The sequence below is a fragment of the Bemisia tabaci genome, chromosome 3, assembly GCF_918797505.1.
Source record: "Bemisia tabaci chromosome 3, PGI_BMITA_v3".
Taxonomy (NCBI): Eukaryota; Metazoa; Arthropoda; class Insecta; order Hemiptera; family Aleyrodidae; genus Bemisia; species Bemisia tabaci.
Window position 1 is genome coordinate 43,156,308 of NC_092795.1, and position 17,817 is coordinate 43,174,124.

Below are 17,817 nucleotides of genomic sequence, written 5' to 3' on the forward strand. Positions count from 1 at the left end.
GAGGTTTTTTGCACTGGCACACTCTGAATGGAATATTTGTCATTTACTCCGATAAAAAATTTAAGAACCACACAAAATTCAAGTAATGTTTTCCTCTTTAATTGCAACTGATAATGGTCGACAAAAAGCGGAAAACCGGGAAAAAGGGTAACGGATTGATAAAACGTAGGATGAGAGGGTGGGGGTGAATGTTGTGGAAGAGGTAGCGGACACGTCCAGCATTAGATGCCGTCATGCGTTATGCGAAACTCTTGTCACAGTACATTGAGAAGATTTTCCGTATCCGTGATCTGACATACTCTACCATGAAGGACCGATAGCTCCAGGGATTTTCTGCTGACCTTCTTCGATATTTTATCATTTTTGCTTTCAGCATATCGTTAGTCCATTTTTTCAGCTGCCAAACTTCACATTTATGAGTTAATGTGCTTCTGACCAGTGTTGCAATTTTTTCCCGCTCTTTCACAATTTGTTGAATCCTGAGTATTCCATTCCTATAATGTCCACTTATAGTGGAAGTCGACCTTGTGCAGGTGCAGTCCGTGCGGCGGAAGGCTAGGTCCGTGCAAGTCCCCGTCACCTCGTGCAGCCATCTGCGAAGGATGGGATTCCCGAAATTATGCCTTTGTTTCGCTTCCCTCTGCACGGGCTCACGGGAGGTGACGGGGACTTGCACGGACCTACCCTTCCGCCGCACAGACCTGCACAAGGTCTACTTCCACTAGGGATATGTTTCATATTGATTTGTTTTTTGTTTTTTTTTTTTTCTGGTCACATATGAAGGTCCATAGAAGGAGAAAAATATTCTTCAGCACAGAATGAGATTAATTAATTTTAAAAAAAATAAAAGAAAAGAAATATCGGATCAATAAGTCATACAGCAACATGGAACGCGAAATCAATTCGTTTCGCGCAAGGACGGTTAGGACTTCAACCTATGCCAACTTCAGCGACATGAAAAAATAAATAAATAAACTTTGAAGAATGATTTATGTATGATTCAGAAAATGAGGAAATGCGAAAAATACACACGATAAAAACATATTTAATGAAAACAGAATATTGCCCAGGACGAAAGAGGTGTGCAAATAAGAAGCATCTTGTTGAAATCCGATTGACAAGCTGATATGGTAATAACGAAAATCGGAGTGGAGAAAGTCCTCAAAGAAACGGAGGGGTCGTCACTCCTTTGAAAACCTTTCAAGAGGTCTCGTAAAGTAAGACGCAGAGATGTCCAATCAATGCCTTCGTTGCCGTGTATTGCAGCTATATTTAGGAGAAAGAAACGCAACTGAGGATTCTTTGAGGAGAAGAAGTATTACATTCTCCTCTCCTACCTTCACTGGAAAAACAAGAATCTTAAATTTGCCGCCAAGAAGTATTTCTTCTTGGATCAAGAATTTTGCTGGTTAATATCAGCTACTTTTTTGCTTAACCCAAGCATTATTTTTCTTGAATCAAGAAAAGTCAGCTTAAAGCAAGATAAAAAAAATTCTTGGCGGCAAATTCAAGAATTATCATGCTTGATCCAAGCTACTTTTTTTCAGTATTCACGTGTGCTTTAACGTGAAAATGTATTTCGTCGCTCTTTCTTGAAACAAAGTACTGTAAAATCTCGCTATAGCGGCCATCTTTATAGTGGAAATTTCTCTATAGCGGTGAAATCGGTCGGTCCCTTGAGCTTTCTATGTTCGGGTTTTATATACTTTCGCTATAGCGGACCTCTCTCTATAGCGGCAAAGGTGGTCGGTCCCTTGAGAATCCGCTATAGAGAGATTGTACTGTAGTAAGAAGTGATTTTAAAGGATTTGAGTATGATTCTTGACCTACAATTTAATTGACATGACATAATGAACCTAATCATCAAACCAATGAATTTTTGCGATTAACTAATATAGATCAGTTTCAAAATATTTTAACTTTAATTAGAAACTGAAAGTTTTAGCATGATTTACTATGTGATTAAATCAAAATAATTACAATTTTCCTAAATTGTACGTTATCATCAACTACGTAGATTAGAAAAGAACCTCCCAGTTATTTATGACTATTTTTTCATGCTTTTATTTCACTGTGTTTTCAAATTTACATAAAAAGTGGAGTATTCTGATCTGTATTTTTGTACAGTTTTATAACTTCGTATTTTCTTAATTATTCAAGCTCCAAAATATTGTTACTAATATATTTAGCAGACAAGTGAATTTGCTTGATACTTCTAAGACTAAACATTTAATAAATTAACTTCAATTTACACTTTTTTGATGATAATAATAATGAAAACTAATGGAGCAGAATCAGAAAATTTTTAAAAGGCAAATTTAGGCATTTTTATTCATTTTTATGTTTCCTCCTTCTCCCAGCGTTCAGTTTAAAGCTGTACCTTTTCTCCTCTAAACTGACATCATAATATTTTAATTTCATCCGCCACTTTAAATCAGTCAGAAATTACTATTCATTATTCATGAAAAAGATCGATAATTGGCAACACAGCGGAACTTTTTCCCGTCCGGATGAGGAAAAAAAGCATCCGATATCGAATGTCCGGTCGCAGGACACAGTTGGGACATTTTCATGTCATGTCGGTCTGTAACAGTGTGTTGTTGACACAGTACAGGGTGTCTCATTATCTCAAACATTGATGTATGGGTATCTAATTGATTAAAGCAAAGAAAGCGTTACTTGGGATTGAATGTTTTTTGCCTGCGCAAAATTCTAATGCAATTCTTTACGCACTATATTTTTATGAAGGTATTCTCCTTTTGAAAACATCAGGACGCATTTTGCAAAGCACTCAAAAAGTTAATCGAAAGACGGTTAGATTAAAATATTGAGCGGTAAGAAACGCGATACGACGGTGATAGAGTCACATATTTATGAATTTAAAGTCACTCTTGTGAATATTTTGATGAATCCCCCACCCTTTAACATCTGAGGTAACTGTAGGAAGCGACTATAGAGTCCTCTTCGAACAAAATACCTATTCTGATGGTGTCTTATTAGTGTTTTAAAAATCAGATTAAATTTTCAATGAATGGTTTTAGACGCGAACATAAATGAGTATTACTCTACCCATAGAACCCCACAAATTTTGGAGATATAACTTTTTAGTTACCGCCCTGAGTGCTCTGATGGCTCGTAATATACACGAACCCTTGCGGCCTGCGGGTCGGGAGGTCCTCACAAAGGATCCCTCTAAACAGCATACATTTTCCCCTAAAAATGGCAGCATCATTGACTACTTGATTAAAATTTAACGTAAATTATCCGCTGTTTCTATTTTTCACCTCAGTTTTGAAGTCTTCAATGGCTGTTATTGATTCCACGCACATTTTTTAAACATATTACTTATATTTATTTTTAATGTCTACATGAATGCGGCGTTAAATACAGGAGACGAATGTTACATGACACTCTTAGTTTTTCTTTTGAGAAATATATGAGAAAAAAGGAGAAAAAATAACACATATCCCAACCCGTTAAGTCTCTGTTTGGAACCGCTTTTTTAAACGTTTTGTGGGCACAATGTACTCAAATTTATTAAAGGTGTACTGATGTCTCATAGCACCCTATTAGTACTGCACAGTGCATGACTTTACTGCAATTTTTAACTGTGCATAAGGACAATTTTAGGGGGAAATTTGAAGTTCCTTTATTGGTCACACTGTACTGTTGGAAACGCACCCCCTCGAGACGCTCTAAAGCGTGTCGATGTCGTCTTTTTCGTCACAGAGACGGGGGCGGGGGTGGTGCAGGATATCCGGAGGTCAAGGAGCTTTTCGAGGGGGCTTCAGGCGAATTTTATCTCGCTCCGCGCGACAAAGACGTAGAGCTCCTCGTAATGTAAAATGTAATAGATCGATTTTTTCTCCAACGACGTGGCCCATCTATTAGCCGCGGAATACAGGAGCTCGATCCGTCAAAGCAGGTAATGTGCATTCGGATTAGGATTATGATCGCCATCGTCATTTTATTCTGACAACTTACCACGGTAGAAATCCTCCCTATAAGAAACACCCCCCCATCCCTTCTATTTTCTATAGAAAAATCTGGATTTGGAGTTACCAAAAATGATCGCACGGCTCCCGGAGGTCCTGCACATGCTCATATTGAGGCGTTGGGTGCAAAAAGGGCATTTTTTGGTTGCGGTGTTTCGGAATTTCCATCGCTAATTTATATTTTAGAGAAGAAACTATATTGGGTGAATTTTCTGCAATGTTTCGGGTTCAGCGTTGAAAATTCATGAAGAAAATTTGGTAAAATTTTCAACGAATTCCATTCATTTTTTTCAATTACAGTAGGTGAAACGTCTGATAAGAGATTCTAAGACACCGCAACCAGAAATGCCCTTTCTACACCCAGCGCTTCAATAACCTCAATTTAAGTCTTACCTTCATGATTTTTTTAGAGATATATTAAGAGTGAAACTAAATGGTATCTAAAGTTGGTTTGCGGTTTTTCAAATTTTTGGCTCCGCACTAATATTATATACAAAAATAATTTCGTATAACTTCACTATTTAATATGCTTACTGTGCACAACTTGCAAAGAAAATTGAATTGAATAAAATTGAATGCAAAGCAAATTTACAATATAGTCGACTTCCTTTAAAGGGAAAGTGATATTTAGCGAAAACTTCAAAACACCACAAAGTAAATACTTCGGTGCCAGTATTCGAACTACACGTGCCTTAACGTGAAATATTGCGAAATATTCGCCTCATATTATTTTATTTTCTTTATTTTTTCGAGGAAATACTAGTGACCATTATTTTTGGAATTTGAATTGAATTATATTCATTCCTCACAGAATATCCTGTGAAAAGAATACAACAACCAGATAAATTTTAAAACGCGAGCAACGCGTGTTTCGACCTTCACCATCGGCGAGCACTATCTCAGCTTGAGCGTTGGCTTCATCCGAATCAGTGGCGTGGCGTGCTTTGCGATACATCGATTAATCGGTCATTTAAACGTATGGAAAAGTATCGATAAACAGGGTGTTCGCATCGGACACCTTAATAATCGATTATTTACCACAGCTTCATGGGAAATATCGATGGATCGCAAAGCACGTCACGCCACTGATCCGAATTAGCAAGGCTGATCCGAAGACTGGCATCTCAGCGTCGATCTTCTTCAAAGCGACGTGAAGCGCGACGTACAAGTGGAGCGTGGGCTGTGACTGAAGATGGTATTGATGACGCCATCCTTTCACAGGGAGACGTGAAGACGCGGCCGCTTTCGAAGTTTCATGTGAGTGGAAAGGACGACAGAATACGCCCATCAATGAAAGGGATAATGAACGGTTTACTTTAAAAAGAAGCTGGCTTCGTATCTATTTTTAAGCGTATAGGCTCCTTTACTTACGAAGCTTGCTTTAAATATATTGATTGGTAATCAAAGACCAATAAAAAATGGATTTTGTACTTTTAATAGAAGATCAAAAACAAGACCAAAATATTAAAAACAAACAATTTTTTTTCGTTTTTTTATTGTTTTTTTGTTGTTTTTTTTTGTTTAAAAGAGGAAAAAAAAAACACATTTGATCTAGAGCCCAGACTCTTGAAAACATTGACAAGAACAAATACTCTTGATTCAATCGAATTTTTGCTTGAATCAAAACAGAATCCGCTTAAATTAAGAGGCTTGGTCCTTGATTTAAGCTAGATTCTGATTGAATCAAGAGTAGGTACTTTTTCTTGTCGAAGCTTTTAAAAGTCTGGACTCTAGATCCAATGTGTGTTTTTTTTTTCCAGTGAATAAATATTCTGTATTAAGAAGAATTTTTTGTTTGGAAACCATAAAAAACGAATTTTGTTAAAATATTTTGATTTTTCGACAAAAAAGAATGTCGACATACTCAGGTTAAGTGAATCCGTTTAAATATATTGTGAATTTTCTTCTTCTTCTTCTTCTTCTTTTCTTTCTTTTTTATGACTGTCAAGTATGTTTTGTAACTCAGAGTACCTGCAGTACCTGCAAGTATACAGGGTTATCCAAAAGTCACTGACCACCCCTGTAACTTTTTTCCAAATTGAGATAGAAGTTTGAAACTTTGAGAATGTTCCTCGGTCTAAAGTAGCAACTTTTTGGTCCCCCCAAAATTTTGGGGGGCGGCCCCCCCTAAGGGGGGCGGGGGCTAACTTTTTTTTTTCAAATGGCAACCTCCCCTTTGTGATACCTCATTCGAAAGATAATAAAAAAAGAAAATTTTTGGCGCAAACCGCAGGTCAAAATGTTGATTTTTGACAAAATGGCGGCCGGTCAAAGTTCAAAATGGCGGAAATTTGGCATCTCCGTTTTTTATTGGCGGATTGGTCTGAAACTCAGAATCTACGGGTTTTTTGGGACGAGAAAGACGATTCTGGCATCGGTTTTCCAGAAAAGTCAGTCCTTTTCAAAATGGCGGCGGTCAAAATGGCGGCCTAGAGCGAGAAGTGGATATTTAGGCTGCTTATCGTTGGATTTGCATGAAACTTGGTATCCGGGGGTATTTCGGCACGAGAAGAACGAATCTTTCATTGGATATCTGAAATTCCGAACGAATTTCAAAATGGCGGCGAAAAAGTGGCGAGAAATCAGTTTTACGGCTGTTTACCGATGTATTTGCATGAAATGCGATATCGATTATTTAGTATTTCAAGAATTAATGAAAGATTTCTTTTTATCCAGCCAAAAACCACCAGGATATCGAATTTCATGCAAATACATCGGTAAACAGCCGTAAAACTGATTTATCGCCACTTTTTCGCCGCCATTTTGAAATTCGTCGGAATTTCAGATATCCAATGAAAGATTCGTTCTTCTCGTGCCGAAATACCCCCGGATACCAAGTTTCATGCAAATCCAACGATAAGCAGCCTAAATATCCACTTCTCGCTCTAGGCCGCCATTTTGAAAAGGACTGACTTTTCTGGAAAACCGATGCCAGAGTCGTCTTTCTCGTCCCAAAAAAACCGTAGATTCTGAGTTTCAGACCAATCCGCCAATAAAAAACGGAGATGCCAAATTTCCGCCATTTTGAACTTTGACCGGCCGCCATTTTGTCAAAAATCAACATTTTGACCTGCGGTTTGCGCCAAAAATTTTCTTTTTTTATTATCTTTCGAATGAGGTATCACAAAGGGGGGGTTGCCATTTGAAAAAAAAAAGTTAGCCCCCGCCCCCCTTAGGGGGGGCCGCCCCCCAAAATTTTGGGGGACCAAAAAGTTGCTACTTTAGACCGAGGAACATTCTCAAAGTTTCAAACTTCTATCTCAATTTGGAAAAAAGTTACAGGGGTGGTCAGTGACTTTTGGATAACCCTGTATATTTAATAACACGTGAAAATTCCGGTTTATTTCATTTCGCGGATATATAAAAATATACTTTTAGTTCAGTGGAATACTGAAACGTTTCAAATTAAATCGCGCTGCAGCCAATGTACGTGATAGCTCCGGTGAAGAGTATCTCTGAATTTCGGTTTTGATGACTCCGGTGCGTCGGACTGGTCTGTCGCAACAATGAAGGATTGATTGACATCAATACATGAATAGATCCCCTGGACTGAAAATTACACCAATTGAGCCCTGCTACCCCACAGTATTCATGTCAAGAGAGACCGAACCATTCACCGTTCCCTGATCTTCCTGTTTGAGGAAAATATCAATCAAATATTGAGATATTATCCTGCAATTCATGGATGTAGAAGGGACTGGTGACAACGTGACAACTGTCCTTTTTGAAAGCTAATGCGTGGCTAAAGTGGGTGAATCCTAATTGATATACTGGTCATTACGATAGGCCAAGAGGCAATGAAATTTGACATCTGGTAGGCCAAGGAGGGTTTTTTTTACCCCCAAAACTTCGCATACATTTACTTTTCCAGAAATCCAAACCGACTTTTCTCATGTCAAATTGATCCGTATAGAGCTTGAGCTACAATGATGTAAGTGGTCGTTTGGGAGTTGAATATTTTTTTGTATTCTCTGGAAAAATTATAGTTTGTCAAACTGATCGAATTTGAAGGGATGTACTCGTTATGACACAGCAGGAGAGGATAAAAATTACAATGAAATATGCTGAGGTATACGACTTTTATGCCGCACAAGAAATATTTATTTTTCTATACGTCGAATTTTTCCAAGCATTGTCGGGTATAATTAGGGACCGACTCAAAAAGCATAGTGATCCGATTCGGGGATTCAATCTTTTCCCAAGGCAAATTTTCCTGGACACTCGCAATTTTTTTTACCACGGTAGGAATCTAGATAAACCAGTCCTAGCGCCGGCTGCTTGGGTTAACTGTCCGTTTAGTCCATTCTGTCCACTCTCTCCAGCCTGCCCAGTTCCTCCATTGCGGCTGTTCCTGCGCGTGCGGCCTGCTCCTGCTGTCGCCGCCGCTGGTGCTATTCCTTGCTCCTGCGGTGCTGACGATGACCATCCCGGAATCCATGACGTGAGCCATCCACCCCCAGTCCCGGTGACTGCTTTACCGGCGTCTCCCGCACCTTGAATACCACCCTTGACGGCATCGGGCACCACGGATCCTCCACGCTCCACCCAGTCCTCCATGTCGTTGAGCCGGTTCACGACGTGGTTCTTCCCGTCCTGAACGTGGCCTTTCACCGTTTCCACCGTTGATTCAAAACGATCGTTGACACCGTTGATCGCGTTGCTCACCACAGTCGGGGCTACCGGAAGCACGAAGTTCTTCAACATGAAAGTCAAGATAAATGTGTGGTTGAGAGACGGGAAGATCAATACGACTACATATCCATGCTGTCGTGCTAAAGAAGAACGACGTATGAGCCTTCAGACGTTGCCAAGTTTCCTCCGATAAAACCTGAATTTACTGGGAATATTGCGAATATTGTTTTCCAAAAATTTCAGACAATTGTGAACGCAATTTAACCTAAAATATCTGAAAATTTCGAGGAAAAATATGCAAAAGTTTTGTCAAAAATACATGTCCTATCAAGAGAAATTTGGCTACTCTCGAATGTTCATACGACGTTCTTCCTTAGCACGTTCTTCCTTTCACGTATGGTGAAACTGCAGAAATGCGTATCTTCATTTGCGGCGTTGCAGGCTTCCTGTCATATTTTATTTTCTACATGAAAACTATTGAATATCATTTCCTGAATATTTCAGTGAATTTCCTCCCTTTTTGTGCATAATTCTCTGTGAAAACTTCAAGCCCTGATGTTGGTTTGGTCTATCCTTTAAATATTAAATTAGTAAACCGAGATATGCATTTTTGCAGTTTCACCGTCGATACTGCAATTCGGAACTACATCCTCTGGCTAAGATTAGGATTAATGTTTGCACCGATAGTTCCCCTGCATTCAAGTGTTTTTACGGATGAGCAAGAAATTTTGGTTCCTAATTGCAAAATGAAGTCTATTCACAATGCAAAATCAAATTTTGGCAGTGCAGTCCAAAAAAGCTCGCAATCCAAAATGAGATTGTATATATTCTAACGTCAAGTTTCCACGTCCACCGTAAAAGTAGAAGCGGTCTTTTGTAAACGCACGAAAAATGCAAAAATTCCAAACATTGATGCATACTATGAGTCCCTTTACCTTGTTCTCATCAACAATGCAAGTTGGAGACCAGTAAAAAGTACATTTATCATTGATTGATGAACCAAGGCAGAATAAAATGTATGGGATGCACCAGCTCAAAGAATTGTCATTCAAAGCTTTCTACGCATCGTAATGCGTCGTTTCCTCCAAGAAAGGACGTAACTATATTTCGATGTTGCCGAATTTCCCCTCGCAAGTTGCAATTTTAACTGTAGATTCTTGGGTATTTTCAACTGAAAAATTAACTGATTTTTCATCTGAACTCGTACATAAATGAAACAAATTTTGGTCCAAAACTGCACAGGTATATTCTTGTAGAAACTCGCATTGTATGGGTAAATTTTGCAACCTTGAAATGAAGTTACGTTCCTTCGTCCGGGAAAAAACAAAGTGCTTTACTAAAATGAAAATCGGAAACTTGGCATTTGGACGAGCGTTTTTTGCGTATCTACAGGTTTCAATCATCAAAACACGAATCTGTCACGTGCACAAAGAGCCCATCGTCATAAACACCTCGCGAGTACAAACAGTTTTTTTTCAAGCGAAAATTAATTTCGCAAATCAACATTCGTTTCCACCCAAGTGTGATGGATGCATGTCGAATTGGAAAAAATATGGGCGCGACTCTCTCGGCGAACTATTCATAGTGACATTCATGAATCATTAAAATATGAGAATGCGAGTTTGGACATCATCATCATAAAAGATAACTGTAACCCGCTACGTTTGGCACCAGCACACAAATGGACGTATTTCTGCCAAACGGACCTATTTGCCTAATGACGTGAGCCCTGTTAGGCATATATTCGTATGAGGCTCAGGGCTCATGTTTTAATGCACATTGTTCCGTTTGGCAGAAATACGTCCAAATGAAACATACGACGAGAAAAAATGGATAATTGAATTTGCCGTTAAAATTTTTCCATGCAATCGCGTGTACATCCGTGTTCTCCAATTGAAGTCAGTTGCCAGATTTACGATTGAGATTAATTTTAAAAGAGATTCTTACCGAAATTCATAAAAATAGGTCTCAAATAAAGCTTCTTCATTGCCTATGTGCAAGAAATTTACAATTGATTGGCATGATTGTTGTAATAAAAATCGTATCAATATTATGAAGCTCTGTCTGTTTCACCGTTAGCAACATTTCTAACTCTCTGACATTTTCAGTGCGAAGCGACGAGTATATTTTCATAACTGCTCTACTGTGGATAATTGATTTCCGCTCGGGCGAGGCTGTCTCATCTTGCTTCCGGTTAATCGTGATCGTGATGTATCAAACTATATTATCGACTGAGATACGGAATGAATTCTTTAACATACCACATAGTATGAAGTATTGACTCGGCCGAAAAAAATGCATTCATGAAAGTTTCTTTAAAAATATTCATATTTTTGATAATTTTAGAGCCAACTACCATATCTTTATTCTTATAGATTTTCACAATTAGAGAACTCCGGACGGGCGATCGAAGAATTCAAAGACATGAACCATTAAACCATGCAGTTGGGCACACGGAAAACGTTTTTGTCGGAGACACAAGATAGATAAGTCAAGAAGAACAAAGCACAAGTCAAGAAGTGTTCTTGGATCTGGCCTGCGTCCCACATTTACCGGCCTAGGGCTGCGAAGCGAATTGGGGCAAGGATGGGTTGTGGGAAAGATTGTATAACGCAAATCTTTTGTCGCCGATGCAAACCGCATTCTCCGAGCGTGGTACACGGTGCAGCACAGTTGTCTGAAATTATTGTAGGCTGAGTAGGTATATTTCAGTCAGCCCTATTTATTGAACATAGAGTACATAAAATCTTAATGTAAATGAGAGAGCTGGCGAGATGTTCTGGTCGACAAATGAGAGAGCTTGGCGAGGTGTTCTGGTCGACAAGTTCCGAGCCCGGTGTGTGCCGAGTTTCGGTCATTTTTCGATACATGTTCGACTCTTCTTAGTTTACTTTGTTTCTTCTTCAATCGATTAAGTATCGAAAAAGTAACCCGGCGTCACCCAGGAGTCTCGGAATTCAGGACATGAAAAATGCTTAAAAGAGGCGCCAGCTCTCCCACTTACACCACGATTCTATGTACCCTATGTTATTAGGTAACATTAGGCTAATAGTATTTAGCCAGGAAACTTACATTCAAGAGCTGCTTATTACGGTCGTGCATGTCCAAGACTCCATTGAGAGTCTCGTCGGTAGCATCGGCAGTTATCTCCGTGCCGTGGCGTGTGCCTCTGATGGCGGTTTTGGCCATAGTCTTAGGCAATTCCAAAATGGTGGATGGGTTAACCCCGGTCGCCAGCTCCAGACCCTTTCCGACTGATCCAAAAACAGCATCTCTGCCTGCAGATCGTGCTGTACGCAAGCCGTTGTCCACTGCGGAAACACCATCGCTAATGGTCTTCACCGGGTTTGTTACGATGTCCAACAACCCGCGAGTCGCCAAATCAGATTCTTCATCGGAGTCAGCGGTTGGTGGTGGAGGTTTGGCATGAGCAGTCAGTGCCTGAGAGGGAAAGTCAAATTAGAACAGCGGGCTGATTATTGAAATTGATAGACAAAGCTATAGACAAAGAAGACGTAGGGAGAATGAAGCGATCATATTGGTTGAAATGGTTGGTTCCTACAGACTGAGGAAGAAAATGATCGGGTCTCTCGTGGGTTGCCGTTCGTTAGTCTATTACCTACGTCCTTTGTCCATTGCAACCACCCGTTTCCCTTAATAGGATGCCTCCATATTCCTGTCGTCTTCTTTGTCTATAGCTTTGTCTATCAATTTCAATAATCGGCCTGCAGGTTTGAACATCGATGATGACGAAGGAGAGTGCTTCAAAACTTTCTTAGACTGCTAGTTTATTTTGGCATTTCACATTTAAGGTGATTCGATGGACACCATATTTTGTGGCAGAACGGCATGCAATAAATCGCATCAATTGGTTCCATTTTTTCAGCTACTCGTCATTTTTCTCCAATTTTGATATCGCAATTCTGTTGTCAGGAGACTAAAGCACTCACTTACCAATTTTGGCAAAGAAATTCAACGTAATAAAGGCGTGGTTTTTTTAGGAGGGAAAACATCGCATTCGATACTGATATTGAAACTGCACTCGAATGCGATAATTTCTCTTTAAAAAAACCACGCCTTTATTACGTTGAATTTCTTTGTTAAAATTGGTGAGTGAGTGCTTAAGTCTCCTGACAACAGAATTGCGATCTCAAGATTGGAGAAAAATGACGAATAGCTGAAGAAATGAAACCAATTGATGCGATATATTGCATGCCGTTCTGACACAAAATATGGCGTCCATCGAATCACCTTAAGCTGATAGTACATCTACATTGATAAATCGCATTTAGAAAAAAATATGTTAGGAGCCGCTTTGGAATCAACTACTTGTAAATTTTCTTCTGTCTAACCAAAATTTGAAGTCTAGAAATTCTTGAACGTAAAAATAGGGTTAAACTTCGTCTTTTTTATTAAGTTTTATGGAAGAGAAAAACTTCAAACCTTTTTTTCTCGGTTCACACTTGACGAGACGCGATGAAATTCTATTGATCACGGTCCAGTCTTTGTGAAAAAGATTTGACAGTCAATCGATATTTAAATAATCAGACATTAAAATATGATAAAATATTTATTCAATTCATCCGATCGAACGAATATTAATTTTTTTTCAAATATTCATATAATTAAAGTCATGCTGAGTTGCAGTGGAAATTTTCATTAATTATTTTACCTCGATATTGTTTAAAATATAGTTCTAAACGTATGACCCACAAAAAAATTACAACAAGTCGAAATAGACAAAACTATTTTTTATGATCACTCAGGAAAAGTATTTAAAAAATGCTTAAAGTTTATACATCATCAAGTATTGAACGATCGATCAACGACTCATTTTTGTCACTGCTGTGGATCCACTATCCACTTGAGAGTCTAAAAGTTAAAATATCAATCGCCTCCTCTTGAAATATTAGTTGTCTCTTAAATCTCAAATCATGAGCCAATCAAAATTATAATATTGCATCCATTTCACTCATCCCAAATCTCTCTCACAAATCTTGATTCAAACAAGAAATTGTCAGAAGTCGTAATATAACACCTCGATAGTTAAGTAAACGGTCAGGTATGTAGTTTTGTCTTTAACAATATATACTTCAATAAATGTCTGCAGACAAGGAGAAGCTCCTTTAATTTCAAATGATACCATGCAGCACCGCAGAGATGGTTTAGTTGCATCCAACCTCAAGCTTCCATTTATTAGGTCGTGAACGTATCGATGAAAAGAATGTCTTAAAATTGTCTTATTAAGTTTTAAGAGCGTGCTATAATGAAAATACGAAAAACTATGGTTTTACATTATACTTCCCCATAATGAATCGGTTAGAGACTTAACGATTTTTCGTAAAGTCAACATTTTTGTAATAAAGCATGACGCTCAACGAACATGGAAAGATCCAAGAATCGAGCAATATCTTTGTCATAAAGACATTTCCTTTTTGCATAGGTGTTGCCATAGAGAGAGAGTAATGTATTAAACAATTCCAATGTTCTTTTTTAGAAAATGAATGTTTTATATAAAATAATATACTAACCTGCACAGCCAACACTGCTAAAACGCAAAGAAACGAGGGTTTTAACGCTTTTATGAACATTTCTACTGTTACACTGCCACATCCAAAACTGATCCGCTAATTTATACGTGGTGAAAACATGAAAAAACTATCCAACAGGAGGGTTTGGTACGCACGTCACAGTTGGTTTTGCCGACTTTTGACTCACGCGCGTTCGACAAGCATTTTTAATTGCATGATTAGAACAGTGGTGCCGTATCTGCGGATTTCCGCTAATCTTGAAAAAACGTATCACTGCGTGACCAACCAATATTGCTTGAACTGAAGATAATTTCTATACCGCTTCCTTCTTCATGTAGTAAAAGACTTGTTCAAAATTCGTTTCAACGGCCTTTTAAGTTTTCTTTTTTAAATTTTAATTGGCATCACTGGAAAGAAAACAAACCAATCCACGCGTGAACTTTCCATTACCTTGACTTTTGGCTCAAATAGTTTCCGTAGAGAACCACACTCAAATTCCTGGGAAATTCCTCACTTCACCTGAACCTTAATTGCTGAAATTCTGCACGCAAGTAATACAGTTTTTTCTATGAGCCTCCGGACTTTTTCGGTCGAGTTTTCTGTGCATAAACGAAAGCTTCTGCATACTCGTACATGATGTAGTCGAAGCTTGTTCATTGCCCTTATAACAAACATTGTAATATTGGTTTTGTATAACAGATCCTACTTGGGTTAGTGTCGCGTCTTCATTTATCATTCTGAATACCTCAAACATGTGTATAAGTCAATTCAACATCATAAGACGGACACAATTTAAATCAGCCTGTATTACATCAATACATCGAGGAAATACGATAAGAAAAGTCACCGAGCACAAATCGTTGGATTTTTCTTCAGTTTAAAACAAACATGACACCAATGGATTGTTTTCGGTCACTGTTACGGTATCCAACTTTCGGTGAAATGGAGGGAAGTTAATTCTGTCCACAACTTTCCGCCAGTGTTGCCACAGTTTACGGAATGTTCAAGGTATTTTACAGAGACAAGTTCTACAAATGTGTAAGCTTCGAAGCTTACGAATGGACGGAATACTGCCGTGCTAAGGGAAAACGTCATGTGTATCTTCAGTCGTTGCCAGATTTTTTTTGATGAAGCACAATATTTGGGAGAATTTGCAAGTATTTTTCCTTTGATTTTTCAGGTAATTTTGTTTTCACGTTGATCTAAAACAGCTGAAAATTTCAAGGAAAAATATTCACAACTTTCTTCAAAAATAAATATTTGCCGAGAGGAAATTTGGCAACATTCGAAAGCTCATACGGCGTTTTTTCTTAGCACGGCAGAATAGTCAAGGCTCATGAGTTTTGGATGCTGCATCGCTGAGCAACCCTTCAAAGGGGTGGATCACTCGCCCACTCTGACAAACTTTGTTTCATGCTCCATCGGAGCCCGGATCAACTCCTGACCGTTGCGTCGCAACTCCCATCTGTAATCACTGATAAGTCTATTCGCAAATCCCCTGCAATATATGCCATGGATAAGTCCTTTTTCGAGGATGAATAGGACGGCGACTTTTCAGAATCATTAACGGCAATCGGTAAGTTATTAGAATTGACCGAGCGTAGTGGGGATGGAGCCCAATTAAAACTCGGCTACTCATGCTCATGCCATGAGTTTTGTTAACCCGTAAGTCGCAATCTGGGCGGTATTAATACTTTTGTACTGTGGCGGAGTTTTAACTGAATCGTTAGTTGGATGCTATTGTATAGTTCATCAATTTATTCTAGTCTATTGTCCTTATTAGAACTTACGTAGGTTCATGAATAATCTAATAATCTTACACTAAATTTTTGGATAAATTGGAAAAATTGTGAATATCTTCCTTCAACTTTTCAGACGATCTCCTTCGCAATTCAATCTAAAATATCTGGAAATTTCAAGAAAAAATATGGGTAACCTCTCAAAAATACATGTTTTATCCGGAGGAATTCGGCAACCCTTAAAAGGTTCTTACGGCGTTCTTCCTCAGCAGCAAGGAAATATATCCGTGGCGTGCAGGGAGTGCAGGGACTATTTTTGTCTGGCGCTAAGAAACATGCTCATTGGACAGAAACTCGATGCAAATATTTGTCGTAACTTAAGAGGTTCTGACTGGGAACGGATCGTGCGGGGTCGGAGTTACGGGGGTCAGGTTGAATGCCCCATCAACCCCCCCCCCCCCCCCCCGACCCCCGGTTGGCGAATGAGGTTGGAAGTTTGAATGCGCGGATCGATCGCTCCAAACAATCTCGATTATGCCCTAATGTTTTCTTTCGTTTATTGTCACATATTCCACGGCGCCAGTTAGCAGATTTGTGCAGAATCTCGGCGTGCGGTAGCGGAAGGAATTTGCAGGGTTCGTGGGTTATATTGGCAACACTGCTCATGAATATGTGCAGAAAACAGGTCATTGCATATTGCTTGGAGAGCACGCGGGAGCCAACCTAACCTGACCGCTTTCGGTGCTATAGAGATTTCAGGATTGCTAAGAGTGACCCCCTGGCTGCTACGTGGCCGATCTCGTTACAAGGGATCCGCTCCTTTAGTATTCCCTTCTGCAATAGTGATACATTTTGGTTAGAAGATGAGAATTTAAAGGCAGCGGGCTCCTTACCGATATCCAAAAAATCGCGTAAATCGACCAGTTAGATTTTCAAATATCACCGCAGGCGGGAGTTCAAATACGTGAGACTAGTTCGTACAATTTTGACCGATCTCATTTTCAAAATATTAAACAGTCGAATGTTTCTGACTGTAATACTCAGCAAAAATGTAGAATTTTATTAGCACCTTTCAGGCATTTATCAAAACCTTCGATTTGACTGTAGGCTTTTATTCAGAATTGAGCTCCTCGTCCGTCAATCTAATATCAATCTGGTGTGAAAGTTGAAGTTTATTAATTCAAAATGTTTAACGAACTTAAAAAATTACTGTATAGTTACGCAAATCTTTTGACATATTATGAAAATACACAAAATCATTAAATATCAGTCATATGCCCTCCAGGATTAAATCTAGAGGTCGCATCAACATGGAGTTATCTGGTTAGGTTCGAGCAAGTTACGAATGGACGTCGTCAGAGTGGAATCAGCTGACAATCTTCCGTAAACATATAAAACTGATTCCCTCAGCGTTGTATAAAGTTATTTGTTTCCAACAAGCCAGACGATGTCTTCTAGGACTCAATAAGTGACATCGACGCTGGGTTTCAAGGCAACTCGAGCCATCTTTGAAACTTATTCTTGAGGCGAAGAGTATGCATTGAAGCCGCCGCTGCTTGTCTGAAAGGAACTGCAGTATTTATCCACGAGGAAACTTTAAATTGAGCGTGAAATTGTAGCCGCGTCGAGAGGCAAGGCCTGAATAAAATTTAAAATGCAGATCACCCGAATTGTTCTACGAGAACTCCTAACTTTCCCGATCGAAGAACTTCGAGAGCTGCGGTGAAACGTGTATCACTTATTTCTTCTTGCTCCGCGACAACTGATTTCTTATTCTACTCGGTATGATGAACTACGATGTATTGTATTTCTACAATTTCATAGAATTGGAGGGCGTGAAACTGAAATGTTTCATGGGAGGAAGGAAGTTTTACAAAAATGATCCAAAAATGGTCCAAAAGTTGCAGAAAATGGTCATTT

At 39.0% G+C, this 17,817-nt stretch overlaps 2 protein-coding genes across 7 annotated transcripts in view; one reads left to right on the top strand and one right to left on the bottom strand.

The window, feature by feature from the left end:
* LOC109037581 (limbic system-associated membrane protein) overlaps positions 1–17,817 on the top strand; it is a 134,660-nt gene that overhangs the window by 90,080 nt on the left and 26,763 nt on the right. The gene's annotated exons all lie outside the window — the stretch shown is intronic.
* Positions 8,056–14,313, bottom strand: LOC109037583 (uncharacterized). Its single transcript, XM_019052322.2, has 3 exons — positions 14,159–14,313; positions 11,700–12,068; positions 8,056–8,690 (listed from the first exon to the last, which is right to left on the bottom strand). The coding sequence occupies exons 1-3, from the start codon at positions 14,216–14,218 to the stop codon at positions 8,229–8,231; spliced, it is 891 nt and encodes a 296-aa protein (XP_018907867.2). The 5' UTR covers positions 14,219–14,313; the 3' UTR covers positions 8,056–8,228.